Here is a 24,466-nt window from a genome sequence, read left to right as displayed (position 1 = left end):
AGAATTAAATATACCATCTGAAAAAGAAAGAAAGGTACAATCTGGTGCATAGTAAGCATTGAGTCTACGTTAGCTCTCAATTATTATATGTAATATGTATTGTGTATAATATAATATTATCATCACCAATAATAGCCTTAGTACTGCTACTATTGCTATTTTTCTTATCAGTGAATCTTACTTTAATGGAGTCCAGCTTGCTTTTCTGGAATTTGTTATAATTTTTCAATTCTACAGTAAAATAGTCTGGTATGAGTCACATTCTGAGCATGTGACTTGTTAAAAGTACAGTGTTAAAAAGCATCCCATTCTCACTTGCATATTCTGGGGGATAGCCATAGCACAAGAATATGGGCATTATCTAGCACCATGTTTTTCCACCTTGTTTTCATTGTTGTTTCCCTTCATGGAGCCCTTCGAAGATGCTTTTTCTCCGATGACCTCTTCCAATGAAATTTAAATACCACAGATCCATTGTATACTTGTTTAAGTATTATCATGCTTTAGAGGGCTATAAACCATTGTACTAGCTAAAACTTTTTGTCTCACAAGAACCAATTTTCACACCCATGGGGCCAATACCACCCCTAATTTAGAACACATGAGTTAACGCAGTGGTTCTCGATGGAGGGCAGTTTACCACCCAGGGGACATTTGGCAATGTCTGGAAATATTTGGTTTGCCTCACCTAGGGTGGGGGGGCACTACTGGTATCTAGTAGATAGAGGCCCAGGCCCAAAATGTCAGTAGTTCCAAGATTGTCAGTAGTGCCTGCTCTTAGTACGATGACAAAGTTCCAATGCACCCTGAATAACCCAGAAATTGTGAAGACAGGTAAAAATGGACCATGTTAACTCTAAGGTGCAAGAGAAAGAGAATAGCAGAAGTTGGGTTCCTGACTTCTGTCAAAAAAAAAAGGCCATCTTTGTCTTCTTAAGTATTGTTGCTGTTTTCAACAATATGGTGCTTTTTGCTCTTTCTGTCTAATATGTGTCAAATTATGTGTAAATGCTTCAAATATGTGTTTAGTAGCAACTTTATTTTCTATTTTTTTTACGGATGCACCTTGCTTTATGAAACAGGTGACCTGGAAAATTGTATAAATGCACTTTCTATGAGTTGCATACATTCCTTTGATTTCCTTACATTATATTTTGAGAGGCTTATCTTCATTCCCAATTGATCCTCATTTGACCTAGCTCCTAATACTGTTGCTTTAAGTTTGAATTTAGCAGCAGTTCTACCTCTCTGGGTTTTAGAGAATGGGGACAGTATAAGAGGATACGGATTTATATTCAGAGTGAGCCAGCCTATTCTTTGATGGACATGGTCCAGGTCCTGTGCCCAGAGCTCCTGGCTCCCCTGTTGTCCCCATAACACTCACGTTCCCTTCTTCTGCTGCCCAGAGTTGGCGTCGAGGAGCCCTCCGAAGAGGACCAGAATGAACACCGCTGGCAGTACTTCAGGTGACACAAGGGCATCCTCAGAAACAAATTAACCGGGCCTGGCTCTTCTCCTCCTTCTAACCTGAGATGTTTCTCTTTATGCTGTTTTGTCCCTTTCTTGCTTCCTGTGTGCGCCAACCCCCTGCCCCTTTTAGCAAAGGGGCAAGAGGTCAGGTCAAGTCTAATCCCTTTTCCACCCTTTCTCTGGGTTGATGGATGTGTCAGTGTCCCTGACATTCTGTTCTCTTTCCCTGAATATTTGACAGTGTGTGTCAACACCAAAGCCGAAGTTGGCAAGTGTCTCCTTTCTTATACAACTGAGCTTAGTGTCGAGAGCAGTCCATTTTCAGAGCCACAGATACTTTTTCCACAAAGCCTTGTTTATGATCTAGTAAACAAGGCTTTTAATTAATTCATAAAGAAAACTAGAATTTTATATTTCAGCCATGACTAGGGTATGGCTTATATCATCTTAATTAAGTACCAATGCTATTTGAGTTTTTTAAGTATGTGTTTGTGTACTCATACCTCATGGTCAATCAGAAGGTACGAAAACAGTGTTTAAAAAAAAACAGAAGATAAAGTCTCTTCTAATGCAGTTTGTCTCTGTGTCCATCCAAGTTTATGATTGGATTATGCTTAAGAGCGGTGACATTGGGCAAGCAGATCGAAGAGTTTAATGTTTCTTTTTTCCTTCCTGTGTCTATATCAGCATGCATTGTTTCTGATCTGATTCTCAGTGCTGGTAGATAAATCAATGCAGAATAGGCTTGAGCTCTGTTCTTGCCACTGTGAAAGTACGTCACTCTCTGAGGGCAGTGGAGAGAACAACGATGCTTATCATCGGGTATGAACGTTGCACTATCACCAGGCTCCAGATGGACTGTAATGATGTGCATATAAGTAATGGAAGCTGTTAAGTTCCCTGGGTTTATACTTGTTTTTCTACTGTTTAAAATACACACACACACACATTCACTTTTTGGAGGCCTGACTGTAGGTAGCAGATAAGTTGCAGAGGAGACCCTTTCTTTTGAAATATCCCACCTTCAGGAAGGAAGGTCCTGTGGGCAAAGGACAAGTTATTACCCTGGGGATATGTGAGAATTCAGACTGTGACCTGGTGTCCAAGGTTTTACATGAAGGTGTGTGTCTCATAGTCCTCAAATTATTTAGGGCTTCAGCCACTCACGTTTTTGCAAAATTATCGGTTAATGTAGAACACTCCTAAAATTCCTGAGATTTCAATGGCATTTTGGAGGCAGCTAATCAGAATGTACTTATTATCATACTAGAAGGGAAATTATTCATGTTCTTTCCAGATTTATTCATTCCAGAATGAGCACATTAGTTTGACTGCTTTATTTTCTCACTTGGTGTGAAACCAAATGAAATGTAAAAATGCACTTCCTTAGTCGTATTAGCCACATTTCAACTCAGTGTCTGGCCACATGTGGATCTTGGCTGGCACACTGGACAGCGCAGATCTAGCCCACTGCCATGGTTGCAGAAAGTTCTACTGGATAGTGTGGATCTAGACTTACTCCCAAGTTCCCCCAAACAAAATGCTGAACATTATGAGTTTGAGATGAAGTTAGGGTGGCCCTGCTTTGGTGAATTGATGAAGTTATTTCAACGTTTTATATTTGTTGTTTTGAATTTTGGCCTGGCCGCATGGGCCCAAGGAAAATAGAGGAGTTCCACTGACATTGCCAGGACTTGCATGAAAATAGTCACAGCCTAGTCTTCATAAGCAGTTCTTGTCGAACAGAATTGAATTCTTGTTAAACAAGTCTTTTTTTCTCTCTTAATAGAGATCAGTTAAAAGAATAGAGGGGGCTAAATTTCATTTGGCAGCTTTTATTATATTTGGCTTTACTTTCATTATTGTAATACAGGGCATACTTAACCTTTTGTCCTACCCATAGTCTTCCTATTTCATCTAGGCCAGTAAAGTCAATTTGCTTTATCTTTGCTGATGTGGAAGCCGTTTATGAAAGCTAATGACACCTATTTCAAAATTCACAGTATAGAAAGAAGAGATTATTAGTAGCAGATCTGGACTGCCATATTCTTGGCCATATTGTGCCTCATGCCCTTCAGATAACATAAACTCATTACTTCTGCCCTACAATATGGTCAGGCCTTATGGTTAGATTGAGGGCTGCTGTGTCACCTGGCATTCTGGTAGGCTGTCTGAGAAACATCAGGGTAACCGGTGCTCTGCCTCTCTGAGTCTGTACCGGGGAGCTCAGCTAAGTAAATTAGTCTTCCATGAAGAGGTTTTGTGCTGTTATAGAATCCACAGAATAAGGCCTAATGTTGGATTCCTAGCTGTTGATCCTACAAATGCTGACAAAACTACCACATGGAGGACTTTTCTCTCTGGAATGTGTGTTAAGCATCTCTAAAACAGATGAAGGCTCAAAAACAAGAGCTAGGAATTCCATATGTGACCACTCCTCTCACATTTTGATACATTAGACACATCAGGTGCATTGAGGCTCTGGTGTGACTTTTAGGGGCAGCCCTGAGGCCCCTGAATTGGATGGATTTTGTGTCAGAAAACCTCTATGAGATTTGTTGCTTAAAGGTCCTCGGATAACGTCTAGTTACGAGGACAAGTCTCCAACCCTCAGAATCTCCTCCAGCCTGGAAGCAGCCCCTAGACATGTAGCAAAGTCCATCCAACTCACTACAAAGATCCTATCAAACTCCAGGCCCATAGGGAGGAAATCTGGTGTCTGGTACACTAGATTTTCATTAGAACAGTGCCTGCCATAATAGGCATCCAATAAATATCTGATGAATACATGGATTCATCTTGTGGTTTTAAACTTTGCCTTCAGCAAAATACAGGACATCCATTCCCTCTCCTTCCATAGTTCCTTTCAGGGGCGCACACACCTTGGGTCAGTGCTTGACAAACCTGGAATAAGAACCTAGAGATTGGCTTTGAAAGGGTAGGCACATCTGTGTTCTTTACTGTTTACCTTTTCTACTAGTCTCTCTTCTCAAGAAATGACCTGGGCATCATAGGTGGGCAAGAGGGAAGGAGAGGAAGAAAAGTAGTATGCACACACATGGGGTTTTGTGTCTGTGGACCACTCTTTGGAGTCAGCACCCTGGTACTGGACTGTTGGTTGAGGCCAGTCAGTGCCTCCCTTCAAGCTCAAGGCAGACCTGCCAAAAACTGAGATCTCAGTTTCCAGTTCTTTGCAACAGTGGAGGGAGTGTGAGAAGACAGAGAATTTTCCTGGCCTCTTTGTTCTCTCCCCCATCACCCTGTGATCGATGTCACAGTTCTCCACCTCAGAGTGAAGAGGGTACAGGCAGAGAGAATTAACAGATGCACAAAACAACAGCTGGTGTGTTACTAAGTCAAGACAACTACCCTAACAAAAGTGTGAGATTTGTTGCAAGTGGATTCTGCCACTTTGCTTTTTCTTTCTGCCTTCAGTTGTTGATCTTAAACATGCCACCTCTCAGGTCACCTCTGTTGCAGGAGGACATGGGGCTACCTGGATTAAACATGAATGATATGCATGCTCAAGTATTCAGGGGACATGTGCTGATGTCTGCAACTTTTATTTGGATGCATCTAAAGAATAAGATGGATGATAGAGATATGGATAGATACGTGGTAAAGAAACTCTAGCAAGATGCCAATGGTAGAGTCTAGGTGGTGGGTATACAGGTGTTCACTATAAGTTCTTCTGGCACTGCCCTGGATATGTGAAAAATTGCATATCAGAAGTTTAGGGAATTAAAAGGAGGTCAGGGCAGACGTGAGGAAGCAGCAGAAAGGAAACGGTATGGGGCAGTAAGACCCCAGTTTGGATAACTGGGACCATTTGGTGCAGGAAGGCAGAGGGACAGTTGCCAGCTGGTGACACTCCCGAGTGGCCTTGCATAGGGTGTAAGCACACAGTACTACTTGCCTCTCCTGCCCCCTGGGATCTGACATGGTACATGACCTCTTTCTCACGACTTTTGCATGACAGCCTTCCTCCTCTTTTAGCTAACTACTCCTTCTGCTTCTGGAAGATGGTCAGCTTTTTGGCTACTTTCAGCCAGCATGGTTGCCATGGTCCAAGCTAATACTCTCCATTTTTCTCCTTGTCTTTCTCCCTGGTGACTTACAGAGTTGGCGTTGACCCAGATCAAGACCCACCACCCAACAATGACAGCTTTCAAGTCTTACAAGGGGTAAGTCACAAGAGATGCTTCTTCCAGGGGAAGACATTTTTAAAAGTAGCTAAAATTTATTGAGTATTTGCTATAGACCAAACATCTTTACGTGGATTCCCTCACTGTGAGTTTGACAGCAACCTTATGGGGTAGGTACTGTTACCGCCATTTGATAGATGAGAAGCTGAAGTTTGAGAGTCTAAGTGAGCCATCTGCAGTCAGAGAATTAGAAGGTTTTGAAGCCAGGGTTTGACCTGGTTAGTCAAACTGGTGTTCTTAAACAACATATTGAGGGGGTAGGCTGGCCAGGAAGAGTATTCAAGCTAAGTCCCTGACTGCCTGCCTTCCAAGAATGGATATATTAGATACGTTGGCGACTGGCTCACTGTCACTGGGTCAGAGTCTGTCAGTGGTGCCTGGGTAGGGGGAAGTGGGGATGGCGTCTGACTCTCTAGCCCAGAATCTGAGGAAGAGAGGAAGGATGTGGGTGATTAGAGCCCCTCCCCTACCTCCAGAGCCTGGGATCCTTTACAACTGAGTTCTCCTCAAGCCCAACAATGTCAGAGCAGCAGCCCTCACCCTCATCGCCACCCCCACCCCCAAGGGCTGAAGGTCACAGCAAGGCTAACAGCTAAGGCTTAGGCAGGGTGGAGCCTGGAACAGTGTGCCAGGGAAGGAAGCTGTATAGGCTGGGATCAGAGCAGCCCCATGGCAGCCTCGAGCATGACAAGCAGGGATGACTCCCTGCTGCTGCAGAGACTCCTGATAGAGTGGTTTTGCCATCTGTTCCAGTTACTGTTGCTGCATAACAAAACTGCACCAAACATAGGAAAGTGAGCAACAATTTCTTTTACTCATGGATTCTCTTCGTCAGGAATTTGGAAAAGGCATAATAGAGGCAGCTTGCCTTTGCTCCAAGGAGAGAGCTGGCAGCTGGAGTCATCCAAAGACTCATACACTCATATGTCTGGCACCTGAGCTGGGAGGACCCAAAGACTAGGACAGCTGACTGGAATGCCTACACATGGCTCCCCCACATGGCCTCGGGATTACTGGACTTCTTACACAATGACTCAGGGTTCTATCCCAGCAAGCAAGGTGGAAGCCGCATCACCGTTTCTGACCTAGCCTTGAAAGTCTCCCGGCATCACTTCTGTGACTTCCTGGTGGTCACAATGAGTTGCTCAAGCCAGACCGGATTCGATGGGAGGGGAGAGAGACCATAAGCTCTTTATGGGAGCATCAGCAAAGTGGCAGACATGGTTTTGAGCTGCCACATCACCCTGTGTCTCCAGGTTTGCTCCTTCCCAAGGCTGACATTCTGTGGGCAGGCAGGCTAGAGGAACAAAAGGTTATGTTAAGAGCAGCAATCCATTACCCAAATGTCACTAATTGGCCTCAGGAGTCAAGAACTGTTTTGTGCAGGATTGACTCCCCAGTGCTGAGCGCAGTGCCAGGCACCTGGGGGCGCTCGATTGGTATTTGATAGGGAGATGCGGGGCAGGGGGCGACGAGAGAGCCCCAGTGCAGAGGAAAGCATTACTGACCTCACACATGTGTTGTCCAGGAAACTGTGTTGGGGGTTTCTTTTTTTCCAGTCAGCTTTGAACCGCACTCAACCCTAAATCCAGTCTACATACTTCAAATTCCAGAGGACCTTCTAAATTACTCTAGTCCCCAAATCAGACCTAACAAGTGTCCCAAAATGTGGTGCCATGCAGGGCCAGGGAGTGCCGCCTACAGCTTTTTCTGATTTCTTTCTTTTTGAGGGGGTTCCCATCTTGGTGGTAATGCCCCTTAAGGAACACAAAGCCATGACCTCTGAAAGAGCTGGACATCTGAGGAAAAGTTTCCAGTGAGCTTTATTGGAGACGATATGATGCCCACTTTAATGGTACTCCAGAGGGACACCTGGCTGGCTCAGTCGAAGAGCATGGGACTCCATCTCAGGGTTGAGTTCAGGCCCCACGCTGGGTGTAGAGATTACTTAAAAAGAAAATATTAAAACGGGAATAATGGTGCCCCAGAAGACCTTTGAGATTATATTAGAAGTGGCCACTGTGTTGGGAACTTGTGGTTTCAATGAGAACTTCTTTTTGAAAAGTTGCCATTGCACTCTAGCTTGGATCAAGGAGTTTAGAAACCGAGAATTCAGAACTGTGCACCTGGAAGCTAATTTAGAGTATAATGGGGGATCTTGAAACTCACCCTGAGAAAACCTGGGTGAAGTGTCTTTATTTCACTGAAAGGAAAATAATGGCTCTGGTAGGAAGATATGACTGCCCTATTCCAAAGCTTCCTCCCCGGGACTGCAGCTGGTCCAGATGAATTTTGTAAGAAAAACAGGCTAATTCCAGCTGGATAGCCAGGGTTTGGACAGATTTCATCTTGTCAGTTCCAGACCAAACACCCTCCAGCCCTTTTGCTGCTTGCTGTTATTGTTGTTGTTGTTGTTTTCCATTGCTCCTGCCTCTGGATTTAAACATCTGTAAAAGGAAAGGCATGAAGTGGTTTGGTTGCTTTCACGTAGCCAAACTCACTATACATCTCATGAGAACTTCACATGGAGACACTGGGCTTGTAACAAGACTCAGTCACAAGCTTGTTGTCACTGGTCCATGGAAATGTTTGAGAAAGTAGCAGGTCCTAAGTTAGTGCTAAGCGTTCTGGCAGTGCCTTTAGCCTCCGCGGTGACAGCTAAGATAGCGCTCCCTGTCTGCGGGGTGGTCATCAGTGTTCCTGATGGCTCCCTGGACGGCCCTTTGGCCCAGTTGTGAATGGGCAGGTGGTGGCGACTTCTGCAGCACTCCGAGTGGCACCCAGTGGCCGGCCCTAGCCGGGAGCTGGAGTCACAGCTTCCCTTAACCTACCTCCTTCCAAGCCTCACACTCAGTCATGCAGTGGGCCCTCAGAATCAGTTCCACTGGTATTTTGAAAGTCTTTCAAGATTGCTGTCAGATTGAAAAAAAGAAAAAAGACAAACTTCAAGCTTGGTTTTCCAGGGCACTTTCTTACAAATGACTCCTGCCCTTGTACTTAAAGGGCCTTATGTCTCTTAGTCCTCCTGGCCTGACTTCCTCAGTCCAGTGAGCCACTAACAGCAGAGCTGGGAGCACTCAGTGGTCAGGAGCAACAATAAAACAGAGAAGTAAATGGGCTTCTCAATTTTTTTGGGTAAAATCCTGGGTTCTTGCAGTTTCCCCTGAAATGGATCCAGGTCACACGCTCAGTGATGTCATGAAACTGAAATCATAAGTGGGGAAAGTCCAGATGTTTGTTCCCCAGCAGAGAAGAAAGGCCAGTTCTCTTTACCTCATTTTCTAAATGATCTTCCTAAAAATAAACAGGAAAGTGACATTTGATGGGAATGAATTTCTCATGACAGCAGGATTGTTCCTCACTGGTTCTAGAAGCCCAAGAGTTATGGCTACAGAGCTGCAGAATATTAGCTCATGTGGGAGAAGGAAAGGAGCTTTTGGCTAGAACTTCTGGCTTTATGAGAGGGAAGCATAAGAATATTGTGGGCAGACTTCAGCTTCATGTCCCTGGCAAGTTTGACTAATTAGAACAAAACAAAAAAACTCAGTTGCTTTGTTTCTCTGGAGGTCTTGGTGACTTTGCAACCAAAACAAAAACAACCCCAGCTGAAGGCAAGCTGCCTGGGCTTGGGGGTGGCCTCCCACCCCATTCAAGGGGGACTTTTTTGTGCCAGACAGAGATATTCACTTCCTTCCCCAAGTTTACAGAAGAGCACTCATTGATGAGGCTGCTTTGGAGTAGCTAGGAGCACAAATCTGAATTTATCCTGGCTTTATCATCTCAGCAGGACGGAGTCAGAAGCAGGATATTAATAGAATGTGGAGGAGACGAAAACATTGTGCTTGTAGTGTATGTGTGCACAGGGGCGCCTGGCAAGCACCACACACGTGCATGCAGAAAATCAGCTCTTTATAGTTGCATTGACTTACAACTTTCTAGTCCTTCCTCAGTTTTACTCTAGGCTGAAACCTGATACGCAGTGACTTAAATCTTTAACTTCAAACAGTTGCTGAATGCCCTTTTCTTAAATTCCACTAGGATGCTTTTCTTTTTGTTTTTCTGCTTGCCACCCCCTCACCTTGGTCCCTGACTTCCCTTTTGGCTATTTTTTTTTCTTAGAAGTACAAAATTCACATTAATTTATTCATTCATTTGACAAAGGCTTACTGAGTACCTATTATATTTCAGACAATCTTTTGGGCTCTGGGAATACATCTGCAAGCAAGACACCACATCCTTAAGGGTGTGGTGACAGTGCAATGAAGGGTACAGATAAGGGCAGAAAGTGCCAGAGGTGAGGTCAATAGACCTGGCCTTGCCCCTCAGCTCTGAGTGTCCCCATGGACCAGCAGCCTGGGCCTTACCAGAGAGCTTATAAAAATGCAGACTGTTGGGCCTCACCCAGACCCACCGACTCTGAACTCACATTTTAAAGGGGTTCCCTGGAGGGTCATGTGCCCATTCACAATTTGAGAAGCCCTGGAGTAGGCATTGCGGAGCTCTTGATTCCCTGTTTTCAAAACCTATTACTCCCTTGTGAAAGTTGTAGGCTCCACCATCCCAGGGACAAGAAAAAGGCACAAATTAGGTCACATCACTTATTTGTTCTTTTGCTCTGCATTAGATTTCTAGGGCCACTGTAACAAACTCCCACCCACTCAGTAACTTCAAACACCAGTCTTACATTCTGTAGGTTAAAAGTTTGGTGGGCTCCGCTGGTTTCTTTGTTTTAAGGCCAAAATCAAGGTGTTGGTGGGGTTGGGCTCTGGGGGAGAACCAACCCACTGCCAGGCTCTTCAGGTTGTTGCTAGCATTCAGTTATATAGCTGTAGGACTGAAGTCCTGTTTCCTTGCTGACCCTTGGCCCAGGGTCAAGCTCACCTCCTAGAAGCACCTGCTATTTCTTGGTTTGTGGACTCCCTCTATCTTCAAAGTGAGCAACAGTGGGGCAAGTCCCTGTCACATGTTGAATCTTTCCTGCCTCTTCTTCCACTGCAACTCTCTCTTTTACCCTCTTCATCTACTTTTAAGGGCCTGTGTAATTGCAGCAGCCCTCCTGGAAAACCTTAAGTCCATCTACAAAATGCCTTTTGCCATGTCATGTAACATCAGGCTCCTGGGATTAGGTCAGAGAAACCTTTGTGGTGCGAGGAAGGGAAGTGTTTTGCTCCATCTCTGGAAAAAAAAAATAAGCTGTTGTCATTACTGTAATGAAATTTTAGCTTTGAAAATTTCTTTTAACAATAAGAATGGAATGAAATAATAACTCTGCCCAGAAATCATTATTTATTAGTTCTAGCAAAAAGATTTCAAAAATAGGACCTTTTGTCACTCCTCAGTTCTTAAATTTGCTTTCTTTTATTTCATCACATTTGTCACCATATACGTCTGTCCGTGTGTCCTCCCCTCTGGAAACAGGCTCCTTGGGGGGGCAAGTGCTAGTCTCATGCCCCTTTGTGTTTCCAGCACCCAGCATGGTGCCTGGCACACAGTAGATGCCTAGTGAATACAAAAAATAAATACACTCATTGTGATATCCTCGAAAAATGGGGATAGGAGCTAAGGGGTAGGAGAATTCGGGAGATGTTTAAGCAGCTAATAGATAAATAAGTTCTGGAGAGCTAGTGCACACCAAAGTGAATTTAGTCAACAATACTCATTATAAACTACAAAGTTGCTACTATAGTAGGTCTTAATTGTTCTCACCAAAAAAAAGAAATGATAACTATGTGACAGGATATAGATAGTAGCTCATGCTACCATGGTAATCATACTGTAGTCAATAAATGTATCAAACCAACACAGTGTACACTTTAAACTGACACAATGTTATATGTCAGTTAGATCTCAATTTAAACCTGCCCAGGGTCATACAGCGAGACAATGGCACAGCTAGGAGTAGAGTAAGGATCGAGACCCACATAGTTTGTTGACAAAGCCTGTGATAGTCATACCTGTACCTCATGGCATGCTCTGTTGCCTTTGAAACATTTCTCAGAGAAGCCAACCTTCTCTTGTATCCAGCCTCAAAAAATGAATACGGATCAGCCAGGTAGGTGTTGTAGGTGGGAGAAAGCTACCGTTGGAAAGGCTGTTCCAAGTTCTAAAAGCCCTGAGCTGAAGACATGGGGTGTAAGCCCTCCTGTGGGAATGCAGGTTTCGGTGAGGAGTGTGGTGAGAGAACAGGTCCCAGCTTTTTCTGTGGGTAGCACCTGAATGGAAATCCAAGGGTCTGCACATGAGCCTGGGAAGGGGGCTGCGTCTTGTAGGATCAGCCTGCCCCCACACTGACCCCTGCTCAGCCCTATACTGCTCGGAGCAGGAAAGGGGCCCAAATCCCTTTGGGAAGCAGCTGTTGGTTATCTTCCTCTTTTGGGTCAGCTTAATAAATGAAACCCAATGAGTCCCATTCCACAGCCCCTCCCTGATTTCTCCAGAGTCCCCATATGTGGATTTATCTCTGTTTTTCTTATACCTAGTCATACTTCTGGCACCATCTCATAAAATAAGAAGTTGCTTAACATCCCCGTTGTGAAGCTGCACTTTTTATTTGCTCCAAATTTATCCCTGGTCACCTTTCAGCATTGGCATCATCTTGCAGCCTCTTATATTTCCCTTTATCTTATTTATGGCCTGCAGGCATGGCCCTTGGTCGCCTGTGAAGACCTTTTGTTTGCCTTTGAAAGAAGCCTTTTGGGGCACCTGGGTGGCTCAGTGGTTGAGCCTCTGCCTTCGGCTCAGGTCATGATCCCAGGGTCCTGGGATGGAGTCCCACATGGGATGGAGTCCCACTCCCCCATGGGGAGCCCGCTTCTCTCTCTGCCTCTCTCTCTGTGTCTCTCACGAATAAATAAATAAAATCTTAAAAAAAAAAAGAAAAAGAAAAGAAACCTTTCCTTTGCTTTACGCATTGTAATGGTCCTTCTTGGGGCTTATCTAAGTCTCCTATAGAGGTGAGGTGGCAGGGCCTAAACTGTCCCGGGTGATGATAGCGCATTGTGGTTTGGCAGAGGTTAGGATGACAGGGTTGGGGTTGGTCATTTTTCTTGTTTTAGGGGAGGAGCAGATGCAACTGACATAGGGGGTATCTGTCTTGTGCCTGGTGGTTTATAGTATCCTTCTTGACGATGTATGTCACCAGGGTAGTTTTTTTTTAATAAGCTTCTATGGGCACTTAGAACCACGAGCTTAGAGCCTGTAATGAACCATTTAATTTTTCCATGAAGGTATCTGCCCCTCAGAATGCTCACCTGTGACTTTAACACTCAGTCGTGGGGCATTTGGAAACCCCCCTTACATTGTCATTAGGCCAGCAATTGATTACCTGAAGGAGTGATCATGACCTGCAAATAGAGACATTTCTGTGCCTTCTTTCTTCCACACGATTTCTAAAAATGTGAAATACAGTTGGTCCCTGGGAACTCTTTCTCTCTCTCCTTTCTCTTTTTTTTAAAAATTTCCTCATCCATAGAAGGGCCCATTTAAACAAGCCATGTCCGCATCTATCACTAAACATTCTTCAGATACCATAGGGACTCTGTTTTTAAAAATAACCTTTGTTATTGGAAACATGAGAAATTGAAACAGTGCTTGCTAATTTCCCTCCCATTACTTGTTCCTACACTCAAGCCTTTCAGAGATCTCTGATGGACCCATGCTATCTCAGTTACAGATGGAGCGAATGCCCACTGCAATGTAGAACTCCTTGTAATAATGGCTCATTTTGCATTTGGCTCTTGTCAGTGGCACCTCACTTGCAGAGCTGCCTCTCCCTGGAGCATTCAAGGGAGAGGCAACTGCTTGTGCTTCCCAAGCAGTCTGTACTTTCGGAGCTGGTCACCCAACAACTCAGAATTCCAACAGTGCCCTTCAATCACCACAGCCAGTCCACTCTTTAATATTAACTGTGCTGCTTACAATATTTGTACAGAGCCTATTTCCCAAGCCTCAAATGAATGTTCGATTTTGCAAGTCATTTTGCAAATTGAATGACAGGGACATTTGAGTTGGAAAGGGATGAGGGGAGTAACCGTTTGAGGGCGGCTAAGATACCAGAAATGTGGGGCACCTGGGTAGCACAGTGGGCTGGGCAGCTCAAGTCCTAATCTCAGAGTCATGAGATCAAGCCCCACATTGGGCTCTGCGCTCAACGTGGAGTCTGCTTGAGATTCTCCCCCCCCCTCCCTCTCCCTCTGCCCCTCCTGCTCATATGTGCTCATGCCCTCTGTCTCTGTCTCTCTCATTAATTAAATCTTTAAAATAACAGAAATGCTAGTTCTGGCCCCATTTTCCCTGCTCACTGCCCCCATCTTACTAAAGCTCCCAGGGTATCAAGTTGCCGTACCACCTGGAATGCAATGTAGGTGCCTTAGTAAGGGCCATCAAGAATCCTAGGCGGATCGTCAGGGAATGACCAAGCATGACTTCCCCAGGCCAGCTTTGGGGAGGCCTGGAAAACTGGTTTTATGGAAGCTCTCTTTAATATTCCCTATAGATTAGTTTTGGCCTGTTAGGATCTGTACTATGTTAGTGTAATTAATCTACTAAAAGGCACTTTGAGGAAACTTACAATAAGAACGCCAAAAGAAATTTTGTACTGCACTGGGAGTTGAGCTGTCCACAGATGTATCCCAGGCTTCTTACCTTGGGGGTTGATTTGTCTGCCTTTTGGATTTATCCACTTTCTCTCAAGATATTACCTCCCAGTATATCTGCAACTTTAGTGATACAGGATGTATGTCTCTGAGCTCTAAATCTCTAAAAGTTATGGTTAAAAAAGAAGCTTCCCTCTCCTCCCTACACACCCCATTTCAATCCCTTTACTGCAACTAAGCATCTGTCTTCTTGTTTGTTCCTAGGATGGACCAGATTCTGCCAGAGGAAACCGGACAAAGCAGGAGAGTGCGTGGCTCTTCCGGCTGTGGTACAGCTTTGACCATAAGTATCCTTTAGTGGCTTCCTTATATTTGTGAAACATTGATGATGAAATTCTCTTGTTGAGTTGTCAGTGAGCAACTTCTGATAAGTAAGTAAAGATGTGTGCTTGGTACAGGGATAGTCAGTCCTCTCTCTTGGTCCACATGCAAGATTATTCAACCACAGGTAGTCCTGGAAAGCATCTCTTTGGCCAAGAGTAATGTTTGTACATTATTAGGGTAGCTAACCCACAGCTTGCTAGATTCAATGTGGCTCTTCAGAACTGTATGTCCAAGGGAAATAAGCCTGTGTAGGTGAATTAGTTAAAATTACACAATGAACCATACTGTGGTCAGGAAGGGTAGTAGAACTTGAATAGTTAATTCATATTGATAATTCAATATGGCCTAACCAAGATAATTCCTATTGGCCTAACCAAGTCTGGACAAGTCTGATCTATGCCTTAACTGGGCCACATGCAGAACAGACTCTGTTCTAGTAGATTCACTTGTTCTCAGGTGAAAATTAAAAATCGAAAAGTTAAACTTCCATAATTTAAGTTGATATAGTGATCAAATGGGTAGGTAGTTCATATACAGTCTTTGGAAACTTTAAAAATGTTAAAAAATTTTTTATTAAAGTGTAAGATAAATATAGAAAAGTACACAAATCTTAGATGCTCAATGAATTATCACAAAATAAACATACTCATTGAATACCAAGAAGGTAAAAAACCAAAGTATTCAATTCTTCTCATGCCATAACCCAGTTACTACCCCTTCTCCCTAGATGTAACCAAACTCCTGACTTCTAGCAACACCTAGTAATTTTACCTGTTTTTTGAACTTTGTGTGAATGGGACTACAGAATATATATTTTTTAGTGTCTGGTTTATTTGGCTTGACATCATTTGTGTGACACATCCATGTTGCCATGTATAGTTCTAGTTCATCCATTTTCATTGCTGTGTAATATTTCATTATGTGAATATACCATTGGGATCCCTGGGTGGCTCAGTGCTTTAGCGCCTGCCTTTGGTCCAGGGCAGGATCCTGGAGTCCCGGGATCGAGTCCCCCATTGGGCTCCCGGCATGGAGCCTGCTTCTCCCTCCTCCTGTGTCTCTGCCTCTCTCTCTCTCTCTATGTCTATCATAAATAAATAAATCTTTTAAAAAATGTGAATATACCATAATTTAATTATCATTGATTGTTGATGAACATGTAGATTGTTTCTAATTTTGAGCTAGTATGACATTTTTGTACGTGCCTTTTGGTGCATGTGTATATACATTTTGTTGGGAATATACCCAGGAATGAAATTGCTGGGTCATAGGACATGCATAGATTCAACTTTAGAAGGTAGTGCCAAACAGTTTTACAAAATGGTGGTACCACTTTATGCACACCTCTAGTGTATGACAATTCTGGTTGCTCTACGTCATCACTGACCATTGGTGTTGCCAGTCTTCTGAATTGTAGCCATTCTATTGGGTTTATAGTGGTATTTTATTGTGGTTTTAATTTGCACTTATCTGATGACTGATAAGGTTGAGCATCTTTCTGTATATTTACTGGCCATTGGTATGTTTCTTTATGAAGTACCTGTTCAAGCCTCTTGCCCATTTTTCTTTTCTTTTTTTAAATATTTTATTTATTTATTCATGAGAGACACAGAGAGAGAGGCAGAGAGACAGGCAGAGGGAGAAGAAGGCTCCATGCAGGGAGCCTGACACGGGACTCAATCCTGGGTCTCCAGGATCACTCCCTGGGTCGAAGGCAGCGCTAAACCACTGAGCCACCCGAGCTGCCCTCTTGCCCATTTTTCAATTGGGTTGTCTGCCTTTACTGTTTTGTAAGCATTCATTAGGTATTCTGGCTATATGAGTATTTTGCTAATTATATGTGATAAAAATATCATCTCTCCTTGTGACTTGCCTTTTCACTTTTACATAGAATCTCTTGATAAAAAAAGGTCTTAATCCAATTTATTGATCTTTTCTGGATAGTAGTTTTGTGTCCTCTTATAAAAATCTTTGTCTATCCCAAACTCATGAAGCCAGTTTCCTCTTACCTTCTAGAAACTTTATTATTTATCTTCTGTGCATCTATTTTTTTTTTTACTGAGTGATGGACATGGGTAGTGGAAAAGTGTAGAGATCATTTGAGATGCTCCGGCTGAGGCTATTGTCCTTCAGAGCTAATTAACTTGTTTTTGGTCAGTGGCTAGGCTAGGGGCATTAGCAATTCCAGGTCACCATAACCCAATCAGGAATGAGGGTGACTTGAAGCTGGGAGTCATTTCCTGTGAAGATTAGTCTGTTTTCTGTTGTGGTTTTTTTTCTAGGATTCTAAAGTAGAGCCTAAGGTGTTTACATACCATCTTCTTCAGAAGGATGGGACTCCAGTTTTCATCAGATTCACTCTATCTTCTACAGCAACATATACGTGTAAAGAGAAAGTATCTGTTAACAGAAAATTTCATATTCTCTTCTGTTATCCCCAAAGTTGAGAAATCCTATTCTACTGGGAAAAGCAGATGATATTATGAACTTATAGAAAATTTCAAAGAAAATACAGGCCACAATTTAAAACTTCATTAATAACATCCTTTTAATCAAAAATCAAAGGCTTGGAGGGGGAGGTAAACTTTACTATGTAAATAATAGTTTTGGAATGACAGAAGGCAACATTAACGAAGCCTGAAGACCAGATAAAATATTTGCTATGTTCATATGAGACTAATATCTATCATGTACAGAGAACTTCTAAAATTCTATAATAAAAAGGTTCACAAAATATTTTAAAATTAATAGGCAATTAACAGAAAGAGAAAAACAAATTACTAAAAAATACATAGGAATCAAGAAAGCTAATTGAAGAAGCTAATTTTGTCATGCATTAGATTGAAAAAAATCCTCAAGGGGTGCCTGGGTAGCTCAGTGGTTGAGCATCTGCCTTTGGCTCAGGTCGTGGCTCAGGGTCCTGGGATCAAGTCCCACATCAGGCTCCCCACAGGGAGCCTGCTTCTCCTTCAACCTATGTCTCTGCCTCTCTCTGTGTCTCTTATGAATAAATAAATAAGATATTTTTTTAAAAAAAGATTCACTCTATCTTTGTGGGTCTGACAGATACTCTGCCCAACTTCTCAGGTGCCTTTTGGGGAAATGTGGCTCATCAAATGCCAGACTCACCTCTTGGGCTTCTTCCTCCAGATTCTGGCCCTCTTTGCTGCCATGGCAGCATTCTGATGCCATTAAGCAGACGATTTTGTGGTGTTTTATTTTGCCCAGATTTTCTAGTTGTTTTCAGTGGAAATGATGATTTAAATTACCTTGTTTGCTATTAACTGAAATAGAACCTCCAGAGACTTTTAAAAGCCATATGTACTTTGTCTACATTGTAATTCAGATTGCATGTTACTCCCTGGGTTTGGAAATGATGTGGAGAAAATTGGAGAGAGTTCACAGAAGACTGACAAAATGCTAAAGTGATAAGAAATTTATTCTTATGGGCATTCAGTACTCCAGTTTCAATAATGGATAGATTGTTCAGACACAAAAGGAAATAATGAAACATTGGATTTGAACTACATTTTAGACCAGGTGGATCTAAAAGATATACAGAACTTTGCATCCAACTGCAGCAGAATACACATTCTTCTCAAGTACACATGGAACATTCTCCAGGAAAGATCGTAAAACAAGTCTTAGCAAATTTAAGAAGATTGAAATTATATCAAAGATCTTTCCCAACCACAATGGTATGAAGCTAAGAAAACTGGAAAGTTCACAAATGTGTGGACATTCAACCGCACGCTCCCGAACAACCAGTGGATCAATGAAGAAATCAGAAGGGGAATCAGAAAATATCTTGAGACAAATAAAAATAGTAGAACAGCATACCAAAACTTATGAGATGCAGTGAAAGCAGTTCTAAAAGGGAAGCTTATAGTGATAAATGCCTACGTTCAGAAGAAAGGAAGATCTCAAATAAACAACCTAACTTTATACCTCAAGGAACTAGAAAAAGAAGAACAAACTAAGCCAGAAGTTAGCAGAAGGAAGGAAATAACAAAGGTCAGAGCAGAAATAAAGAAAAGAGACTGGAAAAACAATAGAAAAGATAAACGAAACTGAGAGTTGTTTTATTGAAAAGATAAACAGAATTGACAAACCTTTAGTCAGACTAAGAAAAAAAGAGAGGACTCAAATAAATAAAATCAGAAATGGAAGAGGAGACATTACAAATGATACCAAATAAATACAAGGGGTCATAAGAGACTTCTATGAACAATTCTACACTAAAAATTGGATAACTTTGAAAAAATGGATACATTTCTAGAAACATGCAACTTACCAAGACTGAATGAAGAAGAAATAGAAAATCTGAATAGATCAGTAACAAGCAAGAGATTGAATCAGTAATCAAAAAACTCCCAACAAGGGTGCCTGAGTGGCTCAGTTGGTTAAACATCTACCTTTGGCTCAGGTCATGATCTCGGGGTCCTAGGATCAAGCCCCACATTGGGCTCCCTGCTCAGCAAGGAGTCTGCTTATCCCTCTCCCTATGCCCCTCTCCTCTCCTCTCCACTTCCTGCTTGTGCTCTCTCCCTTTCAAATTAAAAAAGAAAATCCCAACAGAGAAAAGCCCAGAATCAAATGGCTTCACTGGTGAATTCCACCAAACATTTAAGGAATTAACACTTTCTCAAACTCTTCCAAAGAACTGAAGAGGCAGGAACACTCCCAGACTCATTTTATGAGGCCTACTTTGCCCTGATATCAAAGTCCAAGGACACTACAAGAAAAGAAATTTACAGGCCAGTGTCCCTGATGAGCATAGATGTAAAAAATCCTCAACAAAATACTAAAAGAATTCAATGGCATATTAAAAGGATCATACACCATGAACAAGTGGGATTTATCCCTGAAATGCAAGTGTGGTCCACATAAGTAAATCAATAAATGTGATATACCATATTAACAAAACAAAAAATAAAAATCATATGATTATCTCAGCAGGTGCAGAAAAGGCATTTTTTAGAGAGGGAGTAGGGGCAGAGGGAGAGGGAAAGAGAAACTCTTAAGCAGGCTCCACACTGGGATGCAGGGCTTGATCTCACAACTCTGAGATCATGACCTAAACCAAAATCAAGAGTCAGAGGCTTAACTGACTGAGCCACCCAGGTCCCCCCAGAAAATGCAATTTGACAGAACCCATATCATTTCATGATTTTAAAAAATACCCCAATTAAAAAATAGGCAAAGGACCTGAATAAACATTTTTCCAGAGAAGACATATACTTGGCTGACTGACCCATGGAACATTCTCAACATCATTCATCATCAGGGAAATACAAATCAAAACCATAATGAGATCTCACCTCATATCTATTAGGTTAGCTGTTATCAAAATGTCAAAAGATAACAAGTGTTAGGAGGATGTGGAGAAATGGAAACCCTTATATACTGTTGGTGGTATGTAAAATGGTGCAGCCACTGCGAGAAACAGTACGGAGGTTCCTCATCCTCATCTCAAAGAGATATCTGCACTCCCATGTTCATAGCAGCATTATTCACAGTAATGAAGATATGGAAACAACCTAAGCATCCGCTCAGTGCATGAATGAATAAAGATGTGTGTGAGCATGTGTATATAGTAGAATATTATTCAGCCTTAAAAATGAAGGAAATTCAGCTATTTGGGACAACATGGCTAAAACTGGAGGACATTATGCTATGAAATAAACCAAGCACAGAAAGAAAAACACTGCATGATCTTACCTCCGGGTGGAATCTATAAAAGTCAAACTCATAGTAACAGAGAGTAGAATGGTGGTTGCCAGGGGCTGGGGAGTGGAGGGAATGGAGAGATGCTGGTCAGAGGGTAGAAACTTTCAGTTATAAGATGTATAAGTTCTGAAAACCTAAGTTCTGGAAACCTAACATACAATATTGTGACTATAGTTAATAATCTGTAGTGTATGCTAGAAATTCTCTAAGGGGGTAGATCTTAAGTGTTTGTACCATGCACACAAGAAAATGGTAACTATGTGAAATGATGAATATGTTAATCAGCTTGATTGTGGTAATTATTTCACAGTATACACATATCTGAACATCTCATACACCTAATACACGCAGTTGTTGTTTGTTAGTCATACTTCAGTGAAGTTGTGTGGGGAAGAAATTGACTCTTTGAAGAGCAACAGGAGTGATCTCTAAAGTCATGGAGTGTAAATTTTAGTCACTAGGATTTCTGCTTATTCAGTTTGGAGGAGAGACACTAAGAACAGAAGCAGGCACAAAGTGTCTGAAGAATTAGATGAGGAAGGTGCCCATGATTCATTCTATAGCTCCATAGATGGTCAAATAAGAATATGTGAGCTTTGACTACATCCAGGGTTCAGCTGGATGGAAATGATCCCCACAGGCCAGCAAGAGCAAGTGTGGTACCTCCTTCACTGAAAAAGCCTGAAAATGGAATAGATGGACTTCCAATTTAAGATGAGAGGCTCAGCTCACACATATAGCTCCCTTGTATTCCCAGGGCTCATTGAAATCACAGGAGAGATATTTTGGACTACTTGCAAGACCAAACATAGAGGGAATTGTAGGAGAGACAACTATAGCCCAAGACCAAAGTGAGACTTGAGCCAGTTTGTCTAGGTCATTTATTAAAGAATGTTGTTAGTAACAGCTGCAACAAGCACTTGCTGTGTCAGCTGATCAACTGGTAGCTGTTAATTTTCTCTTCAGGCCATAGCTCTCTAAAGAAAGTGGAGATAAAACCTGGGGAGGGCTTGATAGAAAAACAGATCTTGAGGCCACCAAAGATTTTTCTCCCTAGAGTAATACCCCCCAACTCAACTTCAGCATGGTCAGATTCCCCACCTGCTTGATGAACTGAGTAAAGACATAGGAGGGCATGCCAAAGTAATTAATTCCTATATATGTACATATATTTTTAAAGTAAATTCTACGCCCAACACAGGGCTCTGACTCATGACCCTGAGATCAAGAGTTGTATGCTCTACCAACTGAGCCAGCCCAGTGCCCCACTAAATAGTTATTTTTTAATTTTTCTAATAAAAGCCCTAGAGTTGAAAGGCTTTTCCAGTCATGATATAAGAACAGGTCATTAGAAAAATGAGCAACCAAACAAGAAGAAAGTCTTGGAAATTAAAAATAAAGTTTCAAAAAAAAAAAAAATAAAAATAAAAATAAAAATAAAGTTTCTAAAATGAACCCCAAAATGTAATGGATAGTTTAATTATGTGGTAGAGACCAAACTGTTGATCTGGAAGATGAAGTTGAGAATAAAAGAATCTGTAAGAATTGGAGCAGAGTTAGAGATGTGCGAGAGAAGAGTTTTGAGATGTAGAGGTCAGAGCCAGATGGCCCAGAGTCCTTTAACAGAACCTAAAAGGAGAAGATAGAGACTGCGGAGGAAAAGAAGAACCAAAAAAGTAGTGGAAGAAAAACAATCTCTTGGTAGAGGGAAGATTCCAGTCTCCAGAGTGCAAGGGCCCCTGGTATGAGTAGCATGAATGGACACATTGGAGCATTCCATAACTAAGAAGGAAAAGCAGGACTCTTCAAGGCTTCCAAAGAAAAAAACTGGCAGCCTTTAAAGAGAAAGAATCAGATGTGGCATTAGCAAAACTGGATGTTAGAATACCATCTAGCATTGTCAGAGTTCTAGGATGAAAAGAAAAAGTCTGAGCCTAGAATTCTGCACCCCAGCTGAGTAGGTGGGAAAAGGAAGGTGGCTTTCAGATATGCAAGAGTTGAGAAAGTTTAACACTGTGCTCTCTAAGAAGGGGAGGAAAAACCAACAACAGCATACAGATTAAATGAAACCAAAATCAGCTCCATCTAAGCGGACAACATTGAAGATGTAGCGATTTTTTATAATCCAGAAGTGAACAAGATCAAAATTAAAAGAAGATCCTGGGGGCACCTGGGTGGCTCAGCGGTTGAGCGTCTGCCTTTGGCTCAGGTCATGATCCCAGGGTTCTGGGATCCGGTCCTGCATCGGGCTTCCTGCATGGAGCCTTGTTTCTCCCTCTGCCTGTGTCTCTGTCTCTCATGAATAAATAAAACCTTAAAAAAAAAAAAAAGATCCTGTATTTACCAAGACACTCAAGTGTTCTCACTAACAAAGTTTAAATGACACTTTTTACATTTCCTTTAATAGTGTTCTAACCACAGGGTACCTGGGTGGCTTAGTCGGTTAAGTGTCCAACTCATTCTTCTTTTTATTTAAGTAGGCTCCTCACCCCACACAGGGCCTGAATTCACAACCCTGAGATCAAGACCTGAGCTGAGATCAAGAATTAGACGCTTAACCAACTGAGCCACTCAGACACCCCTAGTGTCTAACTCTTGATCTCAGCTCAGGGCATGGAGTCTTCTTAAAAAAAAAATAGTGTTCTGGGCAGCCCGGGTGGCTCAGGGGTTTAGCACTGCCTTTGGCCCAGGGCATGATCCCGGGGTCCCGGGATCGGGTCCCATGTCAGGCTCCCTGCATGGAGCCTGCTTCTCCCTCTGCCTGTGGCTCTGCCTCTCTCTCTCTCTCTCTCTGTGTGTGTCTCTCATGAATAAATAAATAAAATCTTTTAAAAAAAATAGTGTTCTAACTACTCTGCTTGGTTACAGTGAATAATATTCATATAATAATATTATTACAAATGCTATTTAGTGGCTTTTAACATTTAGACTCAACCCATAGACAAAATACAGAAGATTTACTTATTAGTTATAAAATAGAATACAAATGTTATTTATCTGCAGTATGAAATTAATTATAATAGAAATTAGGAAAAACTTGAGAAGGCAGGAGTATAAATGAACTAAAGGTACCATCCTGCATAGGAGGGAATTAAAAGCCTCTGACTAAAGTTTATAAATCAAGAAATAGGAGAAAAAATGTATTCTAGTGGTGTACACACCGCCCTCCCCCCCGCCACACACACACATGCAGTGGAATACTACCCAGCCATAAAAAAGAATGAAATCTTGCCATTTGTGACAACATGTATGGATCTTGAAGCTAGCATGCTAAGTGAAATAAATCAGAGAAAAACAAATGCTATATTGATTTCACTTATATGTGGAATCTATAAAAACAAAGCAAAACAAACAAAATCCAGATTCATAGATACAGAGAACAGATTGGTGATCACCAGAGGGGAAGGAGGTTGGTGGAGTAAAATGGGTGAAGGGGATCAATAAATACAAACTTCCAGTTATAAAATAAATAAGGCATGGGGATACAATGTACAGCATGGGGTATATAGTCAATAACATTATATTAATTTTATGTGGTGACAGGTGGTAACTATACTTGTTGAGGTGATCATTTTGCAATAATACAAAGGCCAAATCACTACGTTGTAACACCTGAAACTAAAATAACGCTGAATGTCTGTTATACCTCAGTTAAAAAAAAAAGATAATGGTAATTACTAGAGCAACTGAATGGGACAGAGACTTGATATTTCATTTTTGCCCTTTGAAGAATTTACATATTTAAAATCTGTATGTAAATAGATTTTTTTTCTCTCCTAAGAAGTTGTTAGAGGGCCTTTTGTGTTTGTGAGAACTTGTCTTTGAACCACCTGAGGCAGGGCACCAAAAGGTAGCCTTGGGGGTCCCCTGTGCCTCTGTTTGTATTAGCCCTACAAATCCAGTGCTGTCAGCTGGACTTAAAGTAGCCGAGAGGCCTACAGGGGCCAGTCCCAGAAATGTGTTCAGAGGACAGTGGTCAAAGGGGGTTGGTTCTGTTTGTATAGAATTTTGGCAGAGCCCCCAACTTCCCCTTTGTTGAGTAATTCCCTACTAGAAGTATACCCCAGTGTCTTCCTTCTATCT

General features: G+C 42.1%; 1 protein-coding gene across 3 annotated transcripts in view; it reads left to right on the top strand.

Moving 5' to 3' along the window:
• Positions 1 to 24,466, top strand: part of SLC9A7 (solute carrier family 9 member A7) — a 147,732-nt gene that overhangs the window by 111,479 nt on the left and 11,787 nt on the right. For 2 of the 3 annotated variants that reach the window (XM_041741644.1, XM_041741642.1), the window contains exons 13-15: positions 1,407 to 1,466; positions 5,591 to 5,654; positions 14,534 to 14,616. In XM_041741644.1, the coding sequence (XP_041597578.1) occupies positions 1,407 to 1,466; positions 5,591 to 5,654; positions 14,534 to 14,616 (207 nt within the window). The remainder of the gene's footprint in view (positions 1 to 1,406; positions 1,467 to 5,590; positions 5,655 to 14,533; positions 14,617 to 24,466) is intronic. The other variant, XM_041741643.1, reaches the window with a different exon arrangement.

This window comes from Vulpes lagopus, chromosome X (assembly GCF_018345385.1).
Source record: "Vulpes lagopus strain Blue_001 chromosome X, ASM1834538v1, whole genome shotgun sequence".
Classification (NCBI taxonomy): domain Eukaryota; kingdom Metazoa; phylum Chordata; class Mammalia; order Carnivora; family Canidae; genus Vulpes; species Vulpes lagopus.
The sequence above is the reverse complement of the archived record's forward strand: the minus strand, read 5'-3'. Positions and strand labels throughout refer to the sequence as shown.